This window comes from Antechinus flavipes, chromosome 4, assembly GCF_016432865.1.
Source record: "Antechinus flavipes isolate AdamAnt ecotype Samford, QLD, Australia chromosome 4, AdamAnt_v2, whole genome shotgun sequence".
NCBI classification, from domain to species: Eukaryota; Metazoa; Chordata; class Mammalia; order Dasyuromorphia; family Dasyuridae; genus Antechinus; species Antechinus flavipes.
In genome coordinates, this window is record NC_067401.1 from 110458628 (window position 1) to 110484478 (window position 25851).

At 37.4% G+C, this 25851-nt stretch overlaps 1 protein-coding gene and 1 long non-coding RNA gene across 3 annotated transcripts; one reads left to right on the forward strand and one right to left on the reverse strand.

Annotated features, from left to right (window-relative positions):
* Window positions 1-3634: 3634 nt before the first annotated feature.
* LOC127559809 (60S ribosomal protein L39) lies at window positions 3635-5838 on the reverse strand. 2 transcript variants are annotated; one of them, XM_051993858.1, is made up of 2 exons: window positions 5722-5838; window positions 3635-4008 (listed from the first exon to the last, which is right to left on the reverse strand). In XM_051993858.1, exon 2 carries the CDS (start codon window positions 3970-3972, stop codon window positions 3817-3819), a length of 156 nt encoding a protein of 51 aa, XP_051849818.1. In that variant the 5' UTR covers window positions 3973-4008; window positions 5722-5838; the 3' UTR covers window positions 3635-3816. The 2 variants fall into 2 exon arrangements, with proteins under 2 accessions (XP_051849818.1, XP_051849819.1); XM_051993859.1 differs by lacking the exon at window positions 5722-5838 and adding an exon at window positions 5453-5688.
* A 157-nt stretch (window positions 5839-5995) lies between these two features.
* Window positions 5996-16488, forward strand: LOC127559811 (uncharacterized). Its single transcript, XR_007953209.1, has 2 exons — window positions 5996-6622; window positions 15733-16488. It is a non-coding gene; the product is annotated as an uncharacterized LOC127559811 (long non-coding RNA).
* The last annotated feature ends 9363 nt before the right edge of the window (window positions 16489-25851 follow it).

A 25851-nucleotide genomic window follows, 5' to 3' on the forward strand; every position in this document is an offset into this window, starting at 1 on the left:
AACCCCTTACATATTTTGGTATTATGGAGCCTTTTCTTTTCATTTAAAAAATTTTTTTTTCACCATAAATATCTTTATTAAATGTGAAAATACACTGGCATAAAAATAGTGCCCCCATTGATAGACATATCTGAGACCCAGTTCATTATGTTTTAGATTCCTTTTTTCATATAAAACATTCAGAAATTTAAGATGTTTATATTAAGTTAGTCATCTCACTCAAATATCTGAACTATAGCTTTAGGGTAGGAGTAGTAGCTAACTTACAGTATGAAAATTACCAGTTTTTAATATCTGTCAATCTTTCTCAACTGGCAGAGGTTAATAAATGGAGATAAACAGATTTAAAAAAACAGATAAAAAATGTAGATAAACAAAGGCAATACAATTTTGTTACTCTAGAGCCATGCAGTGGCTAATTATCTTAAATCAGATAGCAAGCAAGAGTTCTCTGCACAAGACTGAGTTATCCTACCTACTATCATCCTGTTTAAAATATAGTAAATTTCTTATCACTAACAAGTAGTGATTAAGAGGAATGATCTGTGATTTAAAGTAAAATTATTAGTCACAGAAGAATTACAGTTGCCTTCTTCCTTCCTTTTTGAATGTTGAAAAGGAAACTATAGTCAATAAGAGCCTTTTCTTTTTAAAAAAGAAATTATTGGGGGATATAAGTGGTGCAGCTGGGTCTGAGATTATGCACAGTTTAGTAATTTTCTGAGGATAGTCCCAATTGCTTCTTAACAGCTGGATCAATTCACAGCTCCTCTAACAGGGCACTTCTGAACTTGTTTTCCCATAGCTTTTCCAACATCTCTCCCCCACTCCCCCCTCTGTCATTTGTTATCTTTACCCCCAGTTGATAATTATGAGGTGGAACTTCAGAGTTGTTTTAATGTACATTTCTCTATTAGTGATTTAGATCTCTTATATGTTGTTGATAGCTTGATTTCTCCCTTTGAAAGCTGTTAATATCTTTTAATCATGTTGGAGAATAGTTTTTAGTGTTCTAAATTTGGATAGGAGACTTTTATTAGATTCCCCTCCCCCACCTCATCACCTATATTTCTTATAATTTTTATTATATTAGATCTGTTTATGCCATGAACTTGAATTCTTCCCTTATTCATAGGTCTGAAAATAATTTCTTTCTTGAACCTCTAATTCATGATATAACCTCTAACATCTAGGATATTTATCCATGTGAAGCTTATCTTGGTATAGGATATGTGGAATTGGTCTACACTTAATTTCTGCCAGGCTGCTTTTATTTTTCCAGCATTATTTGTTAGTCTTTCCTTGAAATACTGTGGTATTTGGGTTTATCAAACACTACATTACTTTGTTTCTATTAAAATTTCTAATTTGTTTTAATGATAGGACCAAATCATTTTAATGATTATGGTTTTGTACAATTTGAGATCTAATATTGATATGTTTTCATTTATTAACCTTTATATTCTTGACCTTTTGTTCTTCCATATTGTTTTTTTCCTTAGATTTATAAAACTTTTTTTGGAATTTAATGGATACAGTGCATAATTAAATTATATTACATTATTTTTTCAAATTTATTATATATTATTTAATTTTATATGCTTGACCAACCTGAGCAAGTAATACTTCTTCAATGATTTATTTCCTCATTAAAGTGTTTTTTAAAAATTAGATTCATATAATCTCTTGCTGAATCTTGGAAGACACTCTCAAGCATTTTATAGCTTTAGGAGTTATCTTGAAAGGAATTTCTTTTCCTAGTTCTTTCTGCTGGGCTTTGTAGGAAATGTGGAGGAATGCTAATTTTTTTAGTGGATTTATCTTATATCTTGAAACTTTGCTTAACTTATTTTCTTAATGGCTTCTCTAGCAATACTATCATATCTGCAAAGTTAATTTTTTTGCCTATTCTTATTCTATTAATTTCTTCATATGGCTATAGTTGGCATTTTTAGCATTATTTTAAATAGTACTAGTGGCAATGGGTATCCTTGATTTATCACTGTTTAAAACCTAATTTTTTGTTTATGTATGTGTGAAAGTTTTTTCATGGATTTAGGTAAAATTCTTTTTACTATATTAAAGAAAGATCTATTTCTATGATTTCTAAGTGTTTTTAATAGAAATGAATGTTGGATTTTTCCAAAGGTCTTTTCTCCATCTGATATAATCATATGATTTTTATTATATATAAATATGCTTTTTCTTATTTTGTTTCCTTATGTTGAACTAACCCTACCTATATAACTAATAGTAATACTTGCTAATATTTCATTTAACATTTTTACACCAATGATCTTTAGGGATGGTGGTCTGTAGTTTCCATTCTCTGCTGTCACATGTTTTCTTAGTTTTAGACAGCAAAACCACATTTACAATGAAAAGATTTAAAGGGGAGCAGTTAGGTGATGCAGTGAATAGACCACCAGCCCTTAAGTCAGGAGTACCTGAGTTCAAATCTGACCTCAGACATTTAACACTTCCTAGCTACATGATCCTGGGCAAGTCATTTAACTCTACTTGCCTCAGCAAAAAAAATTAAAATCAGAAAAAATTTAAAGGATACCTCTTTTCTTATTGCAGTTTGTGTTGTACTGGAATTGTTCTTTGAATGTCTGAGAGATCACTTGTGACATCTCTCTGGTTCTAGAATTTTTTTTCCTTTGGTAAACTGATTTTTGGCTTGCTTAATATCTTTTTCTGATATTGGGTCATTTAATCCTTTTTTAATCTATTGCATATTTTATAAATTTTCATTCATTTCCTGTTTCGTTGGCATATAATTAGGCAAATGTTTCTTATTTCATTTCCTCTTCACTCCTCCACTGCCCACTATCACCCCCTTTATAAAATCCCCAGCTGTCAAATTGATATCCCTAAAACACAGGTCCAACAATTTCATCGCTCTTTTCAATAACATATCCTATTATCTCTAAGATAAATTGCCAACTCTTCTGTTTGACATTTAAAGCCTTTTAGAATCTGGCTCCAATTTATCTTTCCAGGATTTTACATTGCTACCCCCCCATCATCCAAATTAAAACTGGCTAGTTGATATTACCTATGCATGATATTTATATCTATGATTTTGTTGTAATTATGTTTGTCTTTTTGTGCACCCATTTATATAAAACTTACTCATTTCTTTGAAGTCTCATACTTGTCATTTCTGACCACAAATATTTTCATTACATCCACATTCCACTTGGTTTAGTCATTCTGATAGGCTCCTCTGTTTCTGGGTCTTTTATTACTATAAATAGTATTCTTTTGAATAACTGGTATATTTGGATTTTTGACCTTTGGTTATAAATACTGAGTAGAGAAACTGCTGGATCACTACATACATGATTGTATGGGGTCTTATCTAGTTCCTGTGGCAAAGGATCAACAGCAATGGAGCACCTGAGCTGTTCATAAATATTTTTGTTTCTTCACTTTTACAACTGACTGCTTTCTTTTCCAGCAAATAACCTCCCAAAATTTCTCTTGTATAGTCCTTGACCGATGATGTGTTTCAGCCTCCTTATCTAACAGGCACCTCTCCTTAACGGTAAGTCTTTGGACCTTTCTGAAAAGTGGGTTAGTTAATAACAAAGCACTTTGCAAAGTTTAAAACTTATATAAACAGCAGTTATTTTCACTTAAAATCACATTTATTACTGAACCAATAAAATAAATGAAAACAAAAGTGCAATTTTTTTTAACAAGTTTGCTTTGTTTGCAGCTTTGGAATTTGCAAAATCAGGGTGGTAACATGGCAAGGTGTTTTGGACACGAGAAAGAGTGAACGTAAGCCACCATGGTCACAGTTCTTTATAACCCCAGCTTGGTTCTTCTCCAGTGTCTCCTCTTCGAGTTGTACCTAATCTTATTGCCAGTTTTCATGCGAATCCATTGAGGGATGGGACGATTCTGCTTCTGCTTTTTAGCAAGGAACCTCTTAATTCTGAAAGTCTTGTGCGAAGACATGATGAGGTCTCAGCAGGCAGCCAAACAACAGCACAACTAGTGAGAGAATATTTTAGTATTAGTATCAGTGACCTTGAGTTTCCAGCACAGTGACTGCCACATACCAGACTGTGCATAAAATTTGGTGAACCAAGCACTGGAAACTGTTAGGTCTGGTTTTGCACTCAGCTTTGTCATCTGGAAGAGGCTGTAAACATACTAACATAGGCCACATTGCACTTACCCAAAGCTAATTTAGAGCTGACCCTATACACACACTTAACATACTAGATATTGTACTCTTGTGAAAAATGGGGTTTTGCAATCTTAATTGTTGTGCTTCCACAGATGTCCCTGAGAAAGGGTAAATACCCCACTGAACATGCTAGGGTTGCAGTTTGGGGGAGAGGGTAAAGAAAGTGGCTATTGGACAAGGAAGGATTAGGAAAGTGGAGCCGTGACCAACAGACCAAGCTCTTCTAAAGAACAAAAGAGCTGCTCTGGTCACATTTTGTTTAGAATGGGGCATGCTCTCACCCTGGAAGGATCTTTCCAGCATTCATCAGTGAGTGTGTGAGGAGTATGAAAAACTAAGTTACCAAAGATATTGTCAAAACAGGATGATGGGAGGAGTGAAATATCTTGAGTCACCTTGTGAGTCAACTTCCCTACCCCCTACCCCTTCCCCCGCAGCTAAACAAAATTTCTTACAAAGGGGCCCAGACCTAAATTGGTCCAAACAGGTTAGGGTCAATGACAGGGCACAAGCTTTTTGCAATCACTTCATTCACCAACTGATACATCCCAGGGGGAGAAAGCCGCCATTTTGGGACTGAATGGGCAGATAAGGAGAATTGTAAATCTGACCAATCAGAATCTTGAAGGAGGTATTGAATCTAATTTTAGGGTGTTGCTTGTAACTCTATTCCTGTACTAGCTAACAACTGGGGAAGCGTGGGAAGGGGCAGCTTACTTCTCAACCCTGCCGAGTTCCACGGGGTCTTTTGAAAACAGTGAAATTTTTGATAAGAAATTTTGTTTCTTATACTATACATTTTAAATATACTATATTTTCAGTATGTATTTTAAATATACATTACATTGTTCCAAGAATAACCTGGAAGGTGTAGATCAATTTGTAGTTAGAGAAGGTAAATTCTGGGCAAATAAGTGTTAGGACAAACCTTTCTCCCTCTCCCTCCCTAGGGGGTTAAGTGACTTGTCCAGGGTCACACAGACAGGAAGTGTTAAGTGCCTGAGGCCAGATTTAAACTCAGGTCCTCCAGACTTCAGGGCGGGTGCTCTAACCACTGCGCCACCTAGCTGCTCCAGTCACAATCTTTCTGTGTTTCAGTTTCCGTACCTGTAAAGCAAGGGGGTTTGGCCTCCACGGTCCTTTACTCTAAATATAACTAATATTACTCTCCTTTGGATCCAGCACCATTTCCATTAACCCCCAAGGTCTCCCAGTGCTTTCGAAATCATTAACCCTGATTCTCACCCTGGGGTGGCCCTTAGGGCCCAGCCAGGACCGTGGCCGTTTCTTCCAGCTAGGGGCGACGGGTCTCCATGGGCAACGTCCCCTCCCCACACGCTGTCCCCCGGATCCACGAGATCAGCAACAGAGAAAAGATCCGGGGCCGGCTCCTTCTCACGTGCAGGAGAGCCCGCCGCGGCCGGGTTACCCGGCACTTTCCCGCGCACAGCAAGGTCAGCTTCCCAAGCCTTAAGGCCGGCCGGGCCCTGCCTGACTCTAGAAGGCTCACTCACCCAATATTCCAGCGGCAACAAGGTCCGAATCTCACGGCAGGAAGCTGCTCAGCGTCCCCTAAATCGCTCGCAAGCCAATCAGGAAGAAGATAAAGCGATGGAAAGGCGACCGAAAGGTAGCCTTAGAGTGAGGCGACTTCCGTTCAGGCGGCGGGGATGTGTCTGTGTGTGTAGGGTTAGTCGTTTCTATATACTTCCGGGTTAAGGACGTGTTACGTGCTTTTTTTGTGCCTCCCATGTTCCTGGAGTTACGTGCTGAGGTCCAATTTGGCCTGTCGCCCCTGCACTTGGAAGCCTTGGAATTGTCCGGAGTTGAAGGCCAATCCCTTTTCCCCAAGTATCTGTAGCCGACCGGAATGGAATAATTTTTTTTTTTTCTCTCAAATCCCTCCGGCGGGGAATGGAATAATCCTATGATAAGGACCAATCTTTTTTTCCCACACACCTCCTGTTAGAGCGAATGGACTAAGTCTGTTGCTGTGCTAAATCTCTTTTGCTCATACCCGTCCACCGGGACGGAATGGAATAGTCCGGTGCTGATGACAAATCTCTTTTATCCACACACCTGCAGCAGACATGAATGTAATAGTTTCATGTTAAAGACCAGTATTTTCCCCCTGCGGAGTTGGAAATGGAATAATCCCACTGGGCGGGAGGGGTGGGGATGAGGCTGTGTGTTCTAGACGAGACGCACGCGCAATGGGAAGGCTGAGGCTGGAGGTAAGAGGAGGTTGTGGAGATTTAGGAAGCTGGGCGGGGACACTTGAAGTGGAAACTGGAATCTGGGAGGTAGCGGCTCCCTCAGCTTGTCGGGTCCCAGGCTGGGCAGATTTATCCGGCGGAAAGTTGAAGAAGAGCATCCTGTGAGCCGGCTCTGACCGGGGCCGTAGATGCGAAGCAGGTGAGCCCTAGGAGAGGCACCGCCGCGGAGTTGTGAGCAGGGATGCGGTTGCCCAGCGAGGGGGCGGGGGGCGGGGCGTGCATGAACGTGAGTGTGTGTCTGTCTGTCTGTCTGGGTCTGGGTGTATCTTTGCTCCTTCCTTACAGGAAATCTTTGCCACAGATGTGCCCTTTATCCCCCTTAACATCCCGCCTCTGGAGGGGCGGACTGGCTTTTCAGACGAGGGGGAGTGGACGTCTCATCCTTTCCCACTCTGGACAGAATTGTCCGAGGAGGAGAGAGACCCCCGAACCCGTCCCCTTCCCTGTCACCTGCTTTACTCTTTCTTAACCTCCTGGGAGCGACCTCGCGCCTTCTCTTCCCGGGGATTTAGCCCAGGGATGGGGGCGCCCAAAAGAGGCGGTGCTGGACCCGTGTAACACGCATTTATTAATGGCTCAGATCCAAAGAAAGGCAAAACCGTTGCCTCTGCCCTCAGGGAGCTGATAGTCTGAGGGAGGGCACATAGTGCAGTTACGGAGGGAATGCCCCGAGTACGCTGAGGGGAGGCCGAGTAACTGCTGACCCTTACAGGGACCAAGGGGGCCGAGGCTTGGAGGGAGTCCGGAGGCCCGGCTGAGGGGGCAGAGCATCTTTGTGCGTACGTTCGATGGGGCCTTTACTCGCAGGCTGGACCCTGTAGGTCCCTAGACTTAGAATGAATATCAGATAGTGGTAGGGGGAGGGGTGCAGCCTTGACTGACTAATCTTCCGGTGTGATCCGTGGCTAAGTTACCCTCTATGTGGAAGGAGGAGGGTGGGCTGACCTGTATATGGCCTCCACAGTGGCCATCTTGTGTATGGAGATGTGTATATAAACAAGCTATTTTTTAGATTTGAGAAGAATAGGAAGTGTCCCCCCCTGATTTACATGAATGGGGGTAGGTGTGTATAAGCTAGTAAGGAAGGGTGTATGGAATGTACTCGGTAATATGTGGGAATGATGGGGATACCATTGGCATTGGGGCATCTAGATGGTACAGTGATGGACTCAGGCTGGCCTGAAGGGCCTAGAATCAGGAAGACTTGTTTGAATTCCATGTCTGACAGTTAACTAGCTGTGTGACCCCGAGCTAGTCACTTAATCCTTTGCTGGAGTTAATTATCTGTAAAATGGGGATTATACTAGGACCTCCCTCTGGGGCTAGTACAATGCTTGGCACATAGTAAGCATTTGTACATGTTAGGTGTTGTTATGAGGGGGCCCATTTCATGGGGTGGTATATGTTGGTATAGGAATAGAAGTACCAGAATGGCCTATTTGTATTAGAACTAGTGGAATGTCTTTTATGAGTAGACCTATGCAGTTCTGATTTCTGTGACATATTGAATTGTGTCTATAAATAAGTTTTTTGGATTTGGTAAGAATAGAAATGTCCCAAGTGATTAATGTATATGGGGGTAGATGTGTATGTTTTCATACTCCCATATACATATACACATGACTTATTTTTGTTTTAGTATTGGTTTGTACCTAACAGTATGTGCTGGATGAATGTAAGGGATTAAAAATATTTTAAGATAAAATTTTATTAACATAGTTTGTTTTTTTATATTAGCCACTATTTACAGTGTTTTATTTCCCTATTTTCTTCCCATGGATTGATCCTTTAAACAAAGAATAAAAAGAAAAAATAACAGGAAAACTTAACCAATATATTGGACAAGTATATAGATATAGATTTAAATAAATCAGTATTTCATACTGCTAGTTACCCTATCTTTGCAATGAAGAGGGTGAGATGCTCTCTCATATTTCTTATTTTTTCATGATTTTGGTCAAGTTTGGCCATAATTTTGAAGCATCAAGTCTCAGTTGTGTTGTTGTCATTCTTTCTATTTATGTTGCTATAGTTATAGCATTAATTATAGTTATAAATTAATTCACATATATGTCTTCCCATGCTTCTCTGTATTTATCATATTCTTTTTTAAAAGAAAATAGCATAATATGCTGTTACATTCATGAACTGTAGCTGGCTTAAGCCTTTCCTCAACTGATGAACTTATACTTTATTTCTAATTCTTAGCTATTATAGAAAGTGTTGTTAAGAATATTTTGGTGTGTGTGGCAACTTTCTGTCATTCACCTCTGTACCTAACAATGGAATTTCTGTGTCAAAGGATAATGGATATTTTCGACCAGAACATTCTTAACAGAAAGGTCAGTGGTATATAAGAAAATGGATAACTTATTTTATGTTGATGTAATTCTATAAAAAAAGACCTAAACTTGGATGATAATTCTATATGTTTTCAAGGATAATGACAAATATATATATTTTGGCCTGTTGTTTCCTTTGCCCCTCAGAATTACTGAATTTGGGGTTGCATCCTAGCATTGTGACTGTTTAGAAAATATATATCAGTCATCCGGAAGGTGGAGAGTCAGGTGGCTCAGACAGATTTTTAGCTCTTAAGATTGCTAGAGTTCGGTCAGAAGTCTCTTATTGCCCTGAAATTTCTACTGGCCTTCATCTATGGCCAAAGCCAAGGTGATTTGAAGAATACTGCAGTATTCTAAAGGAATCCAATCCTGCCTTTCTGAGAAGGGGTAGAAGAAAGGACACAGAAGAAAAAATGTTTTTTGTTGTTTAGTAGTTGAGTTATATCCGACTCTGCATACTAACTTCTTGATAACTTCTTATTGATTGACAGTACCTGACAGATCTCCAACTAGATGTTTCATAGTTCTCAAACTCAAACTAGAATCTATTATCTTTATCCTAAACATCACCCTTTTTGTATATTTTTAAAATTTTTGTTACGGGTATTACCATCCTTCTTCCAGTCATCTAGGCCTACCACCTTAGAATCCTTTTTGGCACTTTACCACCATACCCCCTATTTATTAAGTTGCCAATTTTTTATTGACTCTCCCTGCATGTCATTTCTAATAACTTTTTTTAAATTTACGTAACCACCAGCCTACTTGAAGTTGTAGTTACTCTCACCCAATCTATTTCAGTTGACTCCTAATTGTTTTCCCTGCTACCAACCTCCCTCCTCTTCGACTCATTCTCTACACACCCATGATGTTTCCAGTGTTTAGGATGTCATCCTCACTTGGACCTCTTGGATCTTCTACTTCAAGGCTTAGCTCAAGTGTCTGCTCCTATACGATCCTTTTTCTATCTTTAGGACAGTGTCTGGCACATAGCTAAGTGCTTAACATTTGTTGAATTGACCGAGTTAACCTTACAAAATATGCTAGATTCATACTGGGGGGTTGCCTAAAATTGAGAGAGTTCATCTGTTAAGACAAGCAGGTTTGTGTAGAATTGAGTCTGGGAAACTTTGTTCTTCAAAGGTGCAGTGGGACTGTATTTAGTTCAGGTCTTCTGGGTAGGGTGTTATGGGAAAAGGTGGAGGAGAGGTTACCTGATAGAGCAGTCTTGCTGTGTGGTAGGGGAGACTTGTATTGGCCCTTGGAAGGCTGAACCTTGTAACTCACTTGAGCCTCGTCTGTATCTTCTCATAACTACTTCTAGGTCCCTCCAACATCCTTTCTTTGATTTCTCTTGAAACTAGTAGGATATGCTAGCTCTAACTGCCCGAGTATGTGATTCGTCCATAGTTTTCTGTCATACGTTTCTCTGCTGACATCCTTATGCTATTTTTAAAAAATACTTCATTTGTTAAATATTTCAGGCTGCTTATATCCACAATGCATCTCTCTCTAAATCTCTATAATAATAATATGGAATTCTTTGCAAATTCTTGTGCTCTCTGTCTCATAGCTATATGACAATACTGACAGACAAGACAGACAATATTAGAAACCTTTGTAGAATGGACAAAGCTTGAACTTTGCTGGCATGCTCCTAGAATTCAGGAAATTGTAGACTCTGACATATAATTACTGTTCCTTAAAGTCAGATGCTCATAACATGAACCCAAGGAAACTGTCACATTTCCAGTAATTAGCAACTTTGTGTTTAGGAATTAGAAATGGCTTGTTTACATACTTCTGGGAGTTGGTACTCAGTATATTTTGTTACAGGTTAGCATATTATAGTTTTGGGGATTAAACTGTCCAGCCCACAATAAGAGACTGAGGCAAATCTCTGAGCCAATGGCACTTTACCGTGGTCCCCTCTAATGAAGTGGATTCTCAATATGAGATGCAGTCTTCTTCTGGGACCTTGTTTTTATAGAACTTGATATCCAGATATGCAGAAGATACACAGGGAAATACAGAATTCTGTTGGTTGACAGACCTTGCTCTTAACGGCTAAAATGTGATTTATTAGCAGAGGGGTCATAGATTGGGTGAAGCATGGGGCATCTCCACTAACTAAGTGGTCATAAAATGGTCTAGAGATAAAAAAATAAATTGGAGAATTTCCATGTAATTGAGTCACCTCTGCCACCATGACAAAAGTGGAGGGCCTTTAGTTAACTTTTCTGTAATTAAGCAAATGAACTAGGAGCAAATTCACAACTCTGGGACCCAGCATATAGAATTTATAATCATTACCCCTATAGAATCATGTTAGATTGATTAATCCTGATTAGAATAGAGCACGGGTCCAGATGAATTATTTCTTACATAGTGAATTATCCTTCTATTACCTTGAGGAAGTTGTCCTGAGCTGATAGCACAATACTTATGAGGACACAGTTCCTTTGGTTGTGACTTGCACCATTTATACATGAATTTGCTTTAAAACATATGCAGTTGTCACCAAAACAAAAAAGATTTACACTTTAGGTGATATACTGTTTATTAAAGCATTATTTGTTATAACAAAATCTTTCTGCTTTTAAGAAGGACTGAATAACATTCATATTTGATTTGTTGTTATTCTTTCCATTTCCATTGTTGTAGTTATTATGTTTTTGTTTTTCTGATTCTGTGTATTTCACTTCATATCATATAAGTTGGTATGTGTCTTTCCATGCTTTTCTATCTATATCATTATTTCTTACTGGTAAGTAATTTTCCATTATATTCATTAGCCATTCCCTAATCATTGGGCATTTATGCTATTTTCAGTTCTTTGATGCCACCAAAGATATTGCTATATTTTGGATTTGGGACTTTTATTTCTGTCATTGACTTCTTGGGGTATATGCCTAGCAGGTTGTGGACTTTTTAGTCACTTTCTTAGCATAATGGCAAATTATTTTCTGGAATGTTTGTACAAATTCAGAGCGCCATTGACATTGTATTAGATTATCTGTCTTTTTTCAATTTCTTCAACTTTTACTTGTCTTTGATCATTGCTAGGTTTCCAAGTTTGAGGTGAAACTAGTGAGTTGCTTTGATTTCATTTTCTTCATTATTAGTGATTTGAAGCTACCTTTAATATGACTATTAATGATTTGCATTCCATTTGCTAATTATTTGTTTATGTTCTTTGATGACAGAAGGAAGGCTTTTGGGCTTATATATTTCTTTTAGTTCCTTGACATTCGTATTCCTGTTACATATTTTTGAAATAAAGATATTTTCCCTTGGCCGATCACTTTCTTTTTATGATTTCATTAATTTTGTTCATGTAAAATCTTTTCAATTTCATGTAATCAAAAATCATCAAATTATCTTTTGTGATTGTCTTTAATCTTTGTTAAGAATTTTTTCTCCAACCAAAACCCAGTCTAGATTTCTTTTAAAATTTTTTTTAACTATCTGACCATATATTGAAGTTGTATCTGTTTTGAGCTTATGATAACATATAGCATAAAATATTGGTTAAATTTGTTTTCTCCCCAAAGTGCTTTGTAGTATTCTTTTATTTTATTTTATTGAACCCTGGATTATTAGGCTTAGTTTCTTATTCTTCCTTCCTACTTTATTATACTATTTTAGTTGTCTATTTTAAAAATCATCATTTAATGGTTTTTGATCATTTTTTTCCTAGTATAATTTTATTTCTGGAAGTAATGTTCTTTTTTATTTTACTTTGTTGTTGTTATTTCCCATGAGAGCCTAGAAAGCCTTTTTTTCTCTGAATGAGTTTTCTCATTATTTTGCCTACCTCTATTAAAATATTCCTTTGTTAGTTTAATTGGTATAGTATTACATCTTAGGCTCTGCAACATAGAGGTGGCAGTGTTAGAGGAAAGAAGGGAGCATGTTTTAGAAATGTTACAAAGGTAAAATTGATAGGCAGAGGAGTGAGGAGAGATGGAGAAAATAGGGTGAGAAGAATAGTGAGGAAAAATAAGAAGGAGGAAAATACACAACAATTAATTAACATTATTTTATTATTATTTATTTATTGTTATTAAATAACATTAAAATGTGATTGAGACAAATTTGCCCATTAAATGGAAATGGATAGCAGATTAAAAATTGAAATTTAACTAAATGTTGCTTTTAGGAAACATTTTATTGTTATTTTATTTTTTTCTCCATAGTATTTGGTATTCCCAATGAACATGTAAAAATAGTTTTCAACATTCATTTTTTAAAAGATTCTTAGTTCCAAAATATTTCTCCAAGACAACAAGCAACCTGATTTAGGTAATCTATAAACAATCATTTTAAACATTATTTCCATATTTGTCATATTGTGAAAGAAAAATCAGAACAAAAGAGAAAAACCACAGGATAGAAAAAGGTGAAAATACATTTTCAATCCACTGTCAGTCTCCATAATTCTCTCTCTGGAGGTGGATGGCATTTTCCATCTATTGGAATTATCTTAGATCACTGTATTGCTGAGAAGAAGTAAGTTTATCATAATTGATCATCATATACTCTTGCTGTTACTGTGTACCATGTTCTCCTGGTCCTGCTCACTTTGCTTAATGTCAATTAATTTGTCTTTTCAGGCTTTTCTGAAATCTACCTACTCATTATTTCTTATAGAACAATAATATTCCATTACATTCATATAGCACAACTTATTCAGCCATTACCTAATTGATGGGCATCCATTCAATTTCCAATTATCAGGAAACATTTTAAAGATGAGAGGTATACACAAATATTAAATAAAGGGCAGGAGTAGAATTAATTATGTAAAAAAAGCAGGGATAGCAGTAATCATGATCTTAGACAAAGTAAAAATTTAAAAAGATTTAATCAAAAATGAAAAATAGAGAAACTAGATTGTATGTCAGCAGTGTTGTTCAGTATTGTTTTAAACTATTTAAAATACCTAGACGATGTAAAATACCTGAGCATAGGCTTGCCAAAACAGGCACAGAAACTATATGAACATAAACATAAAATACTTTTTGTACAAATAAACTCAGATCCAAATAATTGAAATAATGCTTATTGTTTGGGGGTAGTAGTATGAATGTGATCAAGGGTTCAAAACCCCTGGAAACAACAAAAAGTCTCCTAAGTGAGTAAAGGAGCGTTTATTGCCCATGTCTTTCTAGTGATGGAGTGCATGAGAACAGAAGTCAGCGTTAGATTAATCAAACCCCTCTCATGTGTCACCCAGCTTTCTCCCAGTTGTTCCTGATAGGTCAGTAGTCTGTTGACTAGCAATATTAACTTCTCTGCCATCTTTATGCCCTCCTGGATATGTTCCCTCTCCCTTGTAATGCATCTCATGTTCAAAGATGGTGGAAAACTCCTACTATTGGATGTGTGGTTAATATTCAGTTACCTTATCAATCCTGCTGATTCCCTGTTTGCATTTGTCAGGTCATTGACCCTGACTGATTTGATCAGGATGAGGGTTGTGGTAATACTGTGGTTGAAAAGGATGCAAGGACCTATTTCTGGTTGGTTGGACTCACATGTTAAGCAAGTTTGTTGATTTTTATCGTAATTCTCAGAATGCTAGCTCTCTTTAGAAAACAAGCTGTTTTCTTACTCTATCCTGGGGCCCATCTATCACAGGTAGGTAAAGCCAATATAATTTTTCAAATGACAATTATACCTAATTTATTTATTCAATGTTGTCCCAATTAAATTACTAAAAATATTTTTATTGAGTTAGAAAAAATAATAAAAAAGTTCATTTGGAAGAGCAAATGGTTGGTGACTTCCAAAAAATCAAGAAAAAAGAAGTAAAGGAAGTAGATTCAACAGTATCAGACCTTAAACTATATTATAAACAGGAGCATTGTTGAAGTATAAAAAGGATAATTTTGATTATTTTAAATTAAAATTTTTTAATGTAAATTTAACTTATGTAGCCAAAACCAGAAGGAATGCAGAAGATTAGGAAGAAACTTTCATGAACAATCACAGATAAGATGTGATTGGGTTGGAATATTGCTGTGGTATAGGAAATGATGAGCTGATTGATTTAGAAGAACATGGAACGATTTATGAAGGAAGATGCCATCTGCCTTCAGAGAAACATAATAAATGGAAATAAGCACAGTACAGTCTTACATATATGTCCGTTTACATATATATGCATATATATGTGTATTCATGTTTAATTGTAGCCTTCTTTAGGGTAGAGAAGGGAGGGAAAAAATAAAGTAAAATTCACAGAAATTCTGCTCCTTATTTTGCCTTGTTATTACTTAATTTCCTCCATCCATTCAGGGATCTGTCCCTTGTCTTCTCCCACTCTTTCCTTCTCTCTTTATTCCATTCCTATTAACCTACACATTTTGTTCCACTAGCATTATTCTACACACCTGTTTGTACCCCATCTTATCCTATTCCCTTCTACTCCTCCCCCCTTATTTATTTATAGAGTTTGGAGGTATTTAATAATTTTCTTATTATTTTTTCCTAATTATTAGCCATTTCCATTTGAATGTATATAATTGAATAATCCTAGAAAAATATTTTCCCTTCATAAAAGTACAAATTAGATTTATTTTTTTGAGCTTTTATTTTAAAGATTTTTTTAAAATAGTGCCTGTTGATGATTACTATCAAGCTGTTTATAATACCAAGATATTTCTGTATAGTGAATGTTTTGATTGATACTAATAAATATCTCAACTTTACTTCTGTTTAAAAGGAATTCCCTCCCAAATTAAGATGAGAGAAATAAAAACCAAGATCAGTGCTTATAGATATTTTCATTGAAAAAATGAGAACAGTTAGTTCTACTCTTCGATGCCCCCAAGTTGACCAGCTTTCTTCAAATGCACAAGTGAGAAATGGAGTGTTTCTTGTTATTGTTGCCCTCCAGACTACGCCCTTGTTTCCAGCACAGCCTTGGCAGACATCTTTGAGGAGAGCGACTCATACAGAGCAGGAACTTGGCTGTCCATATTGTCGCCAGCACCAGCAGGCACTGATGGGGCAGACAAATGGGATTCGCTGAAGTGCAAGCCAAGTGGCGTGTGTCAGGCAAGTCAAACCTCCTCCTCCTCTCAGAGTCCCCAGGAGGTCAGCCTCTCCCTCCTTGTCCTGGTTCTCCCTCCCACTTCCTTCCCTGCTTCCAGATCAGCCCTTTCAGATACCACTGAGGGGAGTCATCTGTGACCATCTTCTGTCCCTGAAAGCACATGGCTCACCTGCCATCCAACCACCAGTGATGGGCAGGTAAGCCTGAGGTGTGGGACAGCGGCTTTTATCAGGCCACCAGCCTTGTTTCCAAGTCAGAGTCCAGGGAAGCATCCTCTGCAAGTGTTACTGTTGACCTGGAAGAGAATCTTCTCACAAGCACAGGTCTTAGCACTGTGAAGTGGCTCAATAAGAGGAATTGATGAGATTTTATCAGTGGAAATGAGAGTCAAGAAGATACATAACTATTTGCTTTGCTGCTTGCACACATGGCTGACGTGCAGCTGTAACCTCAGATTTGTGATCTTTCTCTTGTCAGAATGTGAGCTTCTTGAGAGCAGATTCTGTTTTGTTTTTCTATTTGTATCCTCAGCTCCTAGCACATTGCTTTACACAGTTATTGCTCAATAAAATACTTTTTCATTCATTCATTCATTCATTCATAGTGGTGTATATTTTTAACGCCATGTTCATTTGATGTTCTATGACTGTGATTCACAGAATACTGTAGAATCTAAGGAGTTAAAATTAAAATCATTCAAAAGGCAGTGGAGAAGCACTTACAAGCATGCTCTTATGAAGAAGTGATGTAAAGAATGTCATTGATGAAACTCATGATTTAAAAAATATTGGATGGCCTGGTTACATAATAAGTGCAAGGAATAATGGTTGGATTGCTCATGTGTATGTACCATTGTCATCTTTGGAATATCAAAAGTACTTGGGAAAAGGTTGCCAGTATGTTGGGTAGACCTCCTGTGGTGAACTTATGGGAAAACATGGTCAAAAGTTAAGTAGGATAGAGAGACATGGATAGGCTGTCAACTGTAATGTTGGAGGGAAATTCCAAACTGGCATGAATACTTTGTGCATTGAGCAAGAGAACAGGCAGAGGTGTCAAAAGTATTTGGCTCCAGGCCCCCTGAATCAGGTTTGGACCTAATTAGGAAATGTTCAACAAAGTAATGAAAATAAAATACAAGATAGATAATGTTTATTTGTGTTTTTCTAAGCCTCGGAAATCTATTTCTGCTTGAGTTTGACACCGCTGTTCTGACAGAGTCTTCTATGCTGGTTCATAAGTGTTACCAATTCTGGGGGATCCCAGTAGTCACTAAGTACCCCGTCTGAGGTATTATGAGACTAAATATACTGAGCCATTCACACAACCCCCATACTGATATCCTGACCTGTGTGGGAACCATCCTGATTGGCTAATTGACATCAGAGTCAGTCTGGAGAACTACTTTAAAAAAAATTTTTTTAAAGGCAATATTGTTTTCTCTTAGGCTTAAAATATTTCATTTGGAAATGAACAACTCATGATAAAAGATGAAACTAAATCATTGTAAGAACTGAGTTTAGAACACTTCATATTGCATGTGGACAAGACCAGAGAGGCAATACTCAGTTACAGAGATTTATGTTTTATAATCCATTAGCATAACCATAGCAGAATGATCAATCAGGCACAACACCATAGGCATGGAAGATCAGAAATAAATGGTAATGGAAGGTACTTTTTGGGAGCATCTTATAAAATGGGATTGCCGTTTAACCATTCATCAGTTCCATATTACGATTCATCAGAAACACCCATCCTTTTTTTTTATTTTTTTAAATAACTTTTTATTGATAGAACTCATACCAGGGTAATTTTTTACAACATTATCCCTTGCATTCACTTCTGTTCCAATTTTTCCCCTCCCTCCCCTACCCCCTCCCCCCAGATGGCAAGCAATCCTTTACATGTTGAATAGGTTACAGTATATCCTGGATACAATATACGTGTGCAGAACCGAACAGTTTTCTTGTTGCACAGGGAGAGTTGAATTCAGAAGGTATAAATAATCTGGGAAAAAAAACAAAAATGCAAGCAGTTTATATTTGTTTCCCAGTGTTCTTTCTTTGGGTGTAGCTGCTTCTGCCCATCTTTGATCAATTGAAACTGAATTAGCTGTCTTTATCGAAGAGATCCACTTCCATCAGAATACATCCTCATACAGTATTGATGTTGAGGTATATAATGATCTCCTGGTTCTGCTCGTTTCACTCAGCATCAGTTCATGTAAGTCTCACCAGTCCTCTCTGTATTCATCCTGATGGTCATTCCTTACAGAACAATAATATTCCATAACATTCATATACCACAATTTACTCAACCATTCTCCAGTTGATGGGCATCCATTCATTTTCCAGCTTCTAGCCACTACAAACAGGGCTGCCACAAACATTTTGGCACATACAGGTCCCTTTCCCTTCTTTAGTATCTCTTTGGGATATAAGCCCAGTAGAAACACTGCTGGGTCAAAGGGTATGCACAGTTTGATAACTTTTTGAGCATAGTTCCAAATTGCTCTCCCGAATGGCTGGATGTGTTCACAATTCCACCAACAATGTATCAGTGTCCCTGAGAAACACCCATCCTTAAAGAAGTACTGCAGCTTTGCATCCTGCCCAGGTCAGAAGTGAAATGGGAGGCTGACCAAATTCTCTGGCTTGCCTGATGGCCTCCAGAGATGACCCGTAGAAAAAGAGATGGAGCACATGCACGGGCTAGAGAACAGAGTTCTGTTAACCAAGTCTGACTGTGCTGCCTCACTGCCCAGTACACATGACCTCCTTTGAACCCCCCATATAGAGCAAAATCCTCCAAAGGGGGCACACATTGTGGCAGATTGCTGATTTAGGGCCACTTCTGTTGTAGAGGGGAAAGGATTTACTTGGCTGCCATTGACCCATAGTCAAGATTTGACTTTACATTTCCAAACCACAGAGTAATGGCTGAAACAACTATTAGAGGATTAATAAAATGCCTTCTACATAGCTGTGATTTATAGCTTCTGTTCAAGTTACCAATAAATAGAAAGGAAGTGCAGAATAGACCTGGCAACATAGAATTGATTTTCCACATACTGTACCAGCCTCAAATAACTGGCATTATAGGATGCTGGAATGGGCAGCTAAAAAGCTCAGAACAGTTTCTAAGACAAGGTCTATGAATTTTGGGTTGGCTTATTGTAGATAGTGGTTTATGCCATGGATTAGTGACCATTTGGTTTAGTCTCTTCAGGATAAATCCATGGGTCTGGGAGTGAATGGGTTGGGGAACCAAGGGAAATAAGACAGAAACTATTAAAAAATATTTTTGTTTACCACACCAGTGCCCTTTGGGGCTTTTGGTCTAGTTATGCCCTTTACTTTGCAGTGAAGTTTAGCTATTACTTGCATTTGACACTCCATTTCCAAACTGCTGGCTTGTTCACTGGCTGTTCCTATCGCCTAGAATTCTTCCTCTTGCTCTGCTTTCTGACTTTTAAGACCTCCTTCAAGACTCAGCTCAAATTCCACTATTCTGCCAGAGGGCTTTCCTAGTCTCTTCCAGTGTGAGTGTCTTTCTTGTGAGATTACCTCCCATTTGCAGTATAAATCTCTTTTATTTACATGTCATCTTTTTTGAGAATGAGTTTCTTGTAGACAAGAGGAACCGCATTAATATCCGCCTTTGTATCCCCGGTACTTAGCAGTATCTGATACATAGTAAGTGCTTGTTGACTTGTTGCTTCTCATACCATCCATTTATGTGCCATAAGTTGTGGAATGGCCTGCAGTTTGCAGGGTTTATTTTTGTCCACTACACAGCAATGTAAAGGGGGTCAGAGGTACGTATTAAGGAGGGATAGGATCCTGATCTGGGGACTGGAATATTTACATACTATGGAGAAAAATAGTCACTGGGCCAAGAATCACAACACAGGTTCTTTAAAAAATTTAAGTGGAATTTAATGCAATACCTTAGCAGTTTTAAGAACCAGCCAGCCAGCTGAAATTCCTTTCTACATGGCACTGCATTGTGAAATGCACCTGAATCTTCCTGATGAATTGAACTCTCTTTTCAGATGCAATGGCCAGTGACAATTTTGGTGATTTCTATGGTGGGCTTATGGAATACTGTTCACATGGAACCATGAGGCTATGAAAAAGCAGAGTGGACAAGCTTTTTTTGGTGCCTTATGAGGAAATATTTGTGGGTCACAGGGGTACCTTGTATTTAGTGAAGGTCTTAGTGTTGCTATTGGGATGTGCATAACTGTAATGTGTATACTGTTGTAGAAGACATAGACAGAGAAGAAAGAGGGCTAACAAAAAGTTGTAAGTACCTAGGATGCCTATAAATGATGGAAATGTAAGGGAGCATTTGAAGAATGTCTGTACTCAGTGTAATGTACTATTAGAATTTTGAGTTTACATTGCAACTTCTAGATAGATAGATAATAATCAATTTTTAGCTGGAAGGCCATAAAGTAGTTAAATAACTTCATTTTACAGTTGAGGACTTAGGGCTCAGTTATGAAGCTAAGCTTTCTGATTCCATACCCAGCATGCTTTTCATTATGTTGCACTCTAGGACTATTGCATGCTTAATGTAATACCCAATTTTAACTCTGTATAATGTTCTTGCTTTGGGCTTCTCTATATAGTGGCAACATCTTTAGGGATGAACAACAAATCTGTATTACACTATAGTAGTAGCCCCAACTGCTGAGTTCCCCTTTCCAGCCAGTCAGCAGACACAATTTCCTCAAAGCATCAGCATTCACTTAGGTATAGTATGAAGAGGGGGTTGAATCCCTTCTCTATGCCATGGACTTGTCTCATAAATACAAGGTCTGTGTAGGGAGGAGTGGTCACAAATGTAAAGTACAGTGGTAACGAAGCACACACAAAAAGGGAATCAAGGCAGCTGATGCCCTTGCTTCTGTGGGTGGGCATTAATTTTTGCATCATCCTCATGCTGCTTCCACATGGGCTACTTTCTTAACTATGTTCCCACCTTGCCCCCCCCCCCCTTTTTTTTTTACTTTTTAAAAAAAATTTATTGAAGTTTTTTATTTTCAAAACACATGCAAGGATAATTTTTTCAGCATTGTCGAAAAACCTTGTGTTCCAATTTCCCCCCCTCCCCTAGATCCCTGTCCCCTTCTGAAGCAGGGCTCTTGCCAGCAGATCTCCCTTGTGTCTATGATTGGCTCGGTCCTTTGCACTGAAGCTTCTCCCTGCAAAGGCAGTTAATGTTTGTCCTCCATTCTTGAAGAGGACCAATGGCATCAAGAGGATGATGTCTTGGCTTGCTTGTGAATTAGATTTAAGTGAGCCAGAGCCATCTTACTCTCCTCCAGAATCCTGTGGCAAGACAAAAGTTAGATGAATGGCCCTGACCCAGGATGCAGCAGGGCCCTCCAACCTGGCTTTTGGTGACTAAGAGCTGGCTCAGTGAGTAAGAGTCAGCAAGACTCCTGCCTGCTTCAGGCATTCACGAGTTGGGTTTCTGGGCAAGTCACTTACCCCGTTTACCCCAGTTTCCCTGTCTGTAAGATAAGCTGGAGGAGGAAATGACAAACCCTGCTCCAGCATCTCTGCCTAGAAAACCCCAGTGGATACCATTGAAATGACTGAACAGCGACAGGAATTGAGACAAGAGATGGCCCGATTTATAGCTGCTGTGTTAAGGAGGAGAGAAAATCCCTTCCCTCCTCCTCTTTACCTTTCAGGGACTGTGTCTGAACCCCTATCTGGATTAATTGAAGAGTTAGCTTTCCTGAAGGAAATCAAGGTGTGGCCAATTCCCCGCTTATTGTGAAATGTGTCTCTAACTCTGGGAGTTAAGGAGAACTTTATATTCTGTAAAGGAGCAGACCTTGCTGTATTAATAACCCACCTCGTTATCTGCCCATTTGCTTTTTGTGATTATGACTATCTTTATATGTAATTTAATACCTTATTATCTGATTATATCCGGGATTGAAGAAATTAGCTTGTCAGGGACCAATTCTCATTTTCTATTTTCCTTTTATAATCCTTGATGTTTGTGATAACTGAGTGGTAAAATGTAATTGGATAGAAACTAGAATTCTAGATTGATATTGCCACATCAAGGTGTTTTTTAAATAATGTTATCATATATAATATTTGATATACATGATAAGTGAGCAATGAAATATGATTGGATAAACTAAACAGTTTTATGACATGGTTTATCACATATGTTCTATTGCTTCTATGCTTGTAAAATTAAATATCTAGTTTGTCCATTGGGGGAAAAGCCTACCTAGTCAGTTTCCTTCTTTATTGACCAGTGCACTAAAAATTTATTTAGATAATTTAGTGCACATTATCCTAATATAGATCTTTCACAAATATGGCAGAAGCAGTGTCTTAGTGCTTTGGCCAGGAAAAAAATCCTTAATCTCTGATGGGCCTATAATTGACTTCCAGAGGAAGAATGAAGTGGAATACAGAGGGATTATGTGGTATTAAGATTGAGCAAAAAGGCTACATAATAATAGCATCTGAAAATGAAAGGTATATTGTCTTTTCTTTATGGGGCAAGGAACTCAAAAGATAGAACCCAGAATATATTGTTGAAATTGATTGTTTTATGAATTGCTTTTTTTTCTCCTTTGTTATGTGTATCTGTCTGGGAAGAAGATCTCTACACTAGTATTTTCTTTCTCTGTTTGAGGGAAATAATGACATCTTGTTCTCTCTAAGGTTAATCCTTTTACAGAATCCATAATTCTACTTAGTTATTAGCCTTCTGACAGATTACCCTGACAGTCAGCTCTCCTCTCTCTTTAATCTTCATTCTCTTCCCTTCTGCCTGATATGCCCAGGTTAGTTCCACTTAGTTTTTTTTTTTTTTCCTCAGCCTTTTCCCTTAAAAAAAAAAAAAAAACACCTTTTGTATAACTCTACCATCTTTCCATCCTTTATTTTTTCTCCCTTTCGCAGCCATACTCCTAGGAAAAAATGTTTATTTTCATTGCCTTATCTTTCCTTATGGCTCTATCTTGTCCAGTCTTGCTTCTGACTTCTTTAATTGAAACTGCTTTCTCCAAAGTTAACAATCACTTTTTAAAATTTTATTTTACTAATATATTATTTTGATTTTGAATTTCAAATTATTTTCTCCTTTCCTTCTTTATCTCTCCCTTACCCCCATTAGCAAGCAATCTGACATAGTTTTACATGTATATTTATTTTTAGCACATTTCCTTATGAGTCATATTGGGAAAGAAAAATCAGAACAACAGAGAAAAAGCACAATTACTCTTGAAAACAATATGAACAAAATTTTTAAAATCCACAAAAATTTTTTAAAATTATGAAATACTTTTCTTATTTAACTCCCTACTTAGAGAGTTACCCTTTAAAGATACTGAAATCGTGAATGGGCAGTTTTTTACTTCTGTTAGAGCATTAGTACTCCATCATCATAAGACTAATTCCTTTCTAAAAAGGTTTCTTTGAATTCTTGTGTTTGGATTTTAGAATATCTGCTCGGGCCTTGTCTTTTTTTTTTTTTTTTTTAAATCAGAAATGCTTGAAATGTCTTCTCTTCTATTAAAGATCAATTTTTTCCTCTTTTCAATGTTATTCGCAAATTTTCAGGGTAAGTGAATTTTAATTGTAAGCCAATACATTTTGCATTTTGGAATATTACTTAACTTGTTTTTTTTTTAAAGATGCTTGGAGTATTTTTTTTGTCCTAGATTTTGGCTATGGCATTTCTGATACTTTTCCTTTTCAAGATTTTTTTAGGAATTAGTTAGTGGAATATATTAATTTTTTAAAAAATCTTTTGGTTCTAATAGATGTAGGCAGTTTTTGTTTATAATATCTTGAAAAAAGCTGGCCAGCCATAATATGAATAGAATCAAGACTTTAGATAAAAAGAAGGTTACTATCATATATAAAAAATGGAAAGCTATTTAAAAAAAATTGTAAGCACTTAATATGTACAAAAACTAGTGGTAGGTATTGGCTTGGTACAAAGGCAGATCAGATTATAGGTGTTGGGGACAGGAAATGAAAATAGTAGTAGTATCATTCAGCATTACCTGTGGCTGTGGATAGAAGAGAAAGTGAGGTGGAAGTAGAAGATTAATGACATAGAGGACTGGAATAAGTAGCTGAAGGTTATGGATTCATGAAGAGAGATCTAGTCAAGCTAGTAGATGGAAAGATTAAGTTTTTCACAGTAGGAAGAGAACCAGATCATAGAATTGAAGATTAATTTCATGTTCCCACTTCTTTTCTATAAATTAAATTAATTTTTTGTTACATTTTAAGTTCCAAACTATATCTTCCTTCCTTCCTTCTACTGCATTAGTAAAGGCCACCACTTGACAGAAGAAAGACATGTTTTATTCATTTCAGCCACATTTGCTGGCTGTGTGGCTTGAATTAGGACATCCAACACAAATTGATTCAAATGAGAATAGAACTCACTATTTTAGTTAAATTCTCCAACCAGCTAAACTTGTCAGTTTTGCAGATAGAAGTATTAAAGCCTAGATATTATTTGTCTTTATATAACTTACAGTCTAATAGAATAGATAATATAAACTGAAGTGTAAAAAATAAAACATGGGTCAACTCCATTACATGTATCAATACAACAACAACAAACCCCCAACATGGGATAATTGGAAATTAGTATGGCAGAAATTAGGCATGGACCCACACTTAACACCATATACCAAGATAAGATCAAAATGGGTCTATGACCTAGGCATAAAGAACGAGATTATAAATAAATTAGAGGAACATAGAATAGTTTATCTCTCAGACTTGTGGAGGAGAAAGAAATTTGTGACCAAAGATGAACTAGAGACCATTACTGATCACAGAATAGAAAATTTCGATTACATCAAATTAAAAAGCCTCTGTACAAATAAAACTAATGCAAACAAGATTAGAAGGGAAGCAACAAACTGGGAAAACATTTTCACAGTTAAAGGTTCTGATAAAGGCCTCATTTCCAAAATATATAGAGAACTGACTCAAATTTATAAGAAATCAAGCCATTCTCCAATTGATAAATGGTCAAAGGATATGAACAGACAATTTTCAGAGGATGAGATTGAAACTATTACCACTCATATGAAAGAGTGTTCCAAATCATTATTGATCAGAGAAATGCAAATTAAGACAACTCTGAGATACCACTACACACCTGTCAGATTGGCTAAGATGACAGGAAAAAATAATGATGAATGTTGGAGGGGATGCGGGAAAACTGGGACACTAATGCATTGTTGGTGGAGTTGTGAACGAATCCAACCATTCTGGAGAGCAATCTGGAATTATGCCCCAAAAATTATCAAATTGTGCATACCCTTTGATCCAGCAGTGTTTCTATTGGGCTTATATCCCAAAGAAATACTAAAGAAGGGAAAGGGACCTGTATGTGCCAAAATGTTTGTAGCAGCCCTGTTTGTAGTGGCTAGAAACTGGAAAATGAATGGATGCCCATCAATTGGAGAATGGCTGGGTAAATTGTGGTATATGAATGTTATGGAATATTATTGTTCTGTAAGAAATGACCAGCAGGATGAATACAGAGAGGACTGGCGAGACTTACATGAACTGATGCTAAGTGAAATGAGCAGAACCAGGAGATCATTATACACTTCGACAACGATGTTGTATGAGGACATATTTTGATGGAAGTGGATTTCTTTGACAAAGAGACCTAACTGAGTTTCAATTGATAAATGACGGACAAAAGCAGCTACACCCAAAGAAAGAACACTGGGAAACGAATGTAAACTATCTGCATTTTTGTTTTTCTTCCCGGGTTATTTATACCTTCTGAATCCAATTCTCCCTGTGCAACAAGAGAACTGTTCGGTTCTGCAAACATATATTGTATCTAGGATATACTGCAACATATCCAACATATAAAGGACTGCTTGCCATCTAGGGGAGGGGGTGGAGGGAGGGAGGGGAAAAAAAA

Coding starts and splice junctions, on each gene's coding strand:
- LOC127559809 (XM_051993858.1), bottom strand. CDS start 3,972: ATGTCTTCGCACAAGACTTTCAGAATTAAGAGGTTCCTTGCTAAAAAG.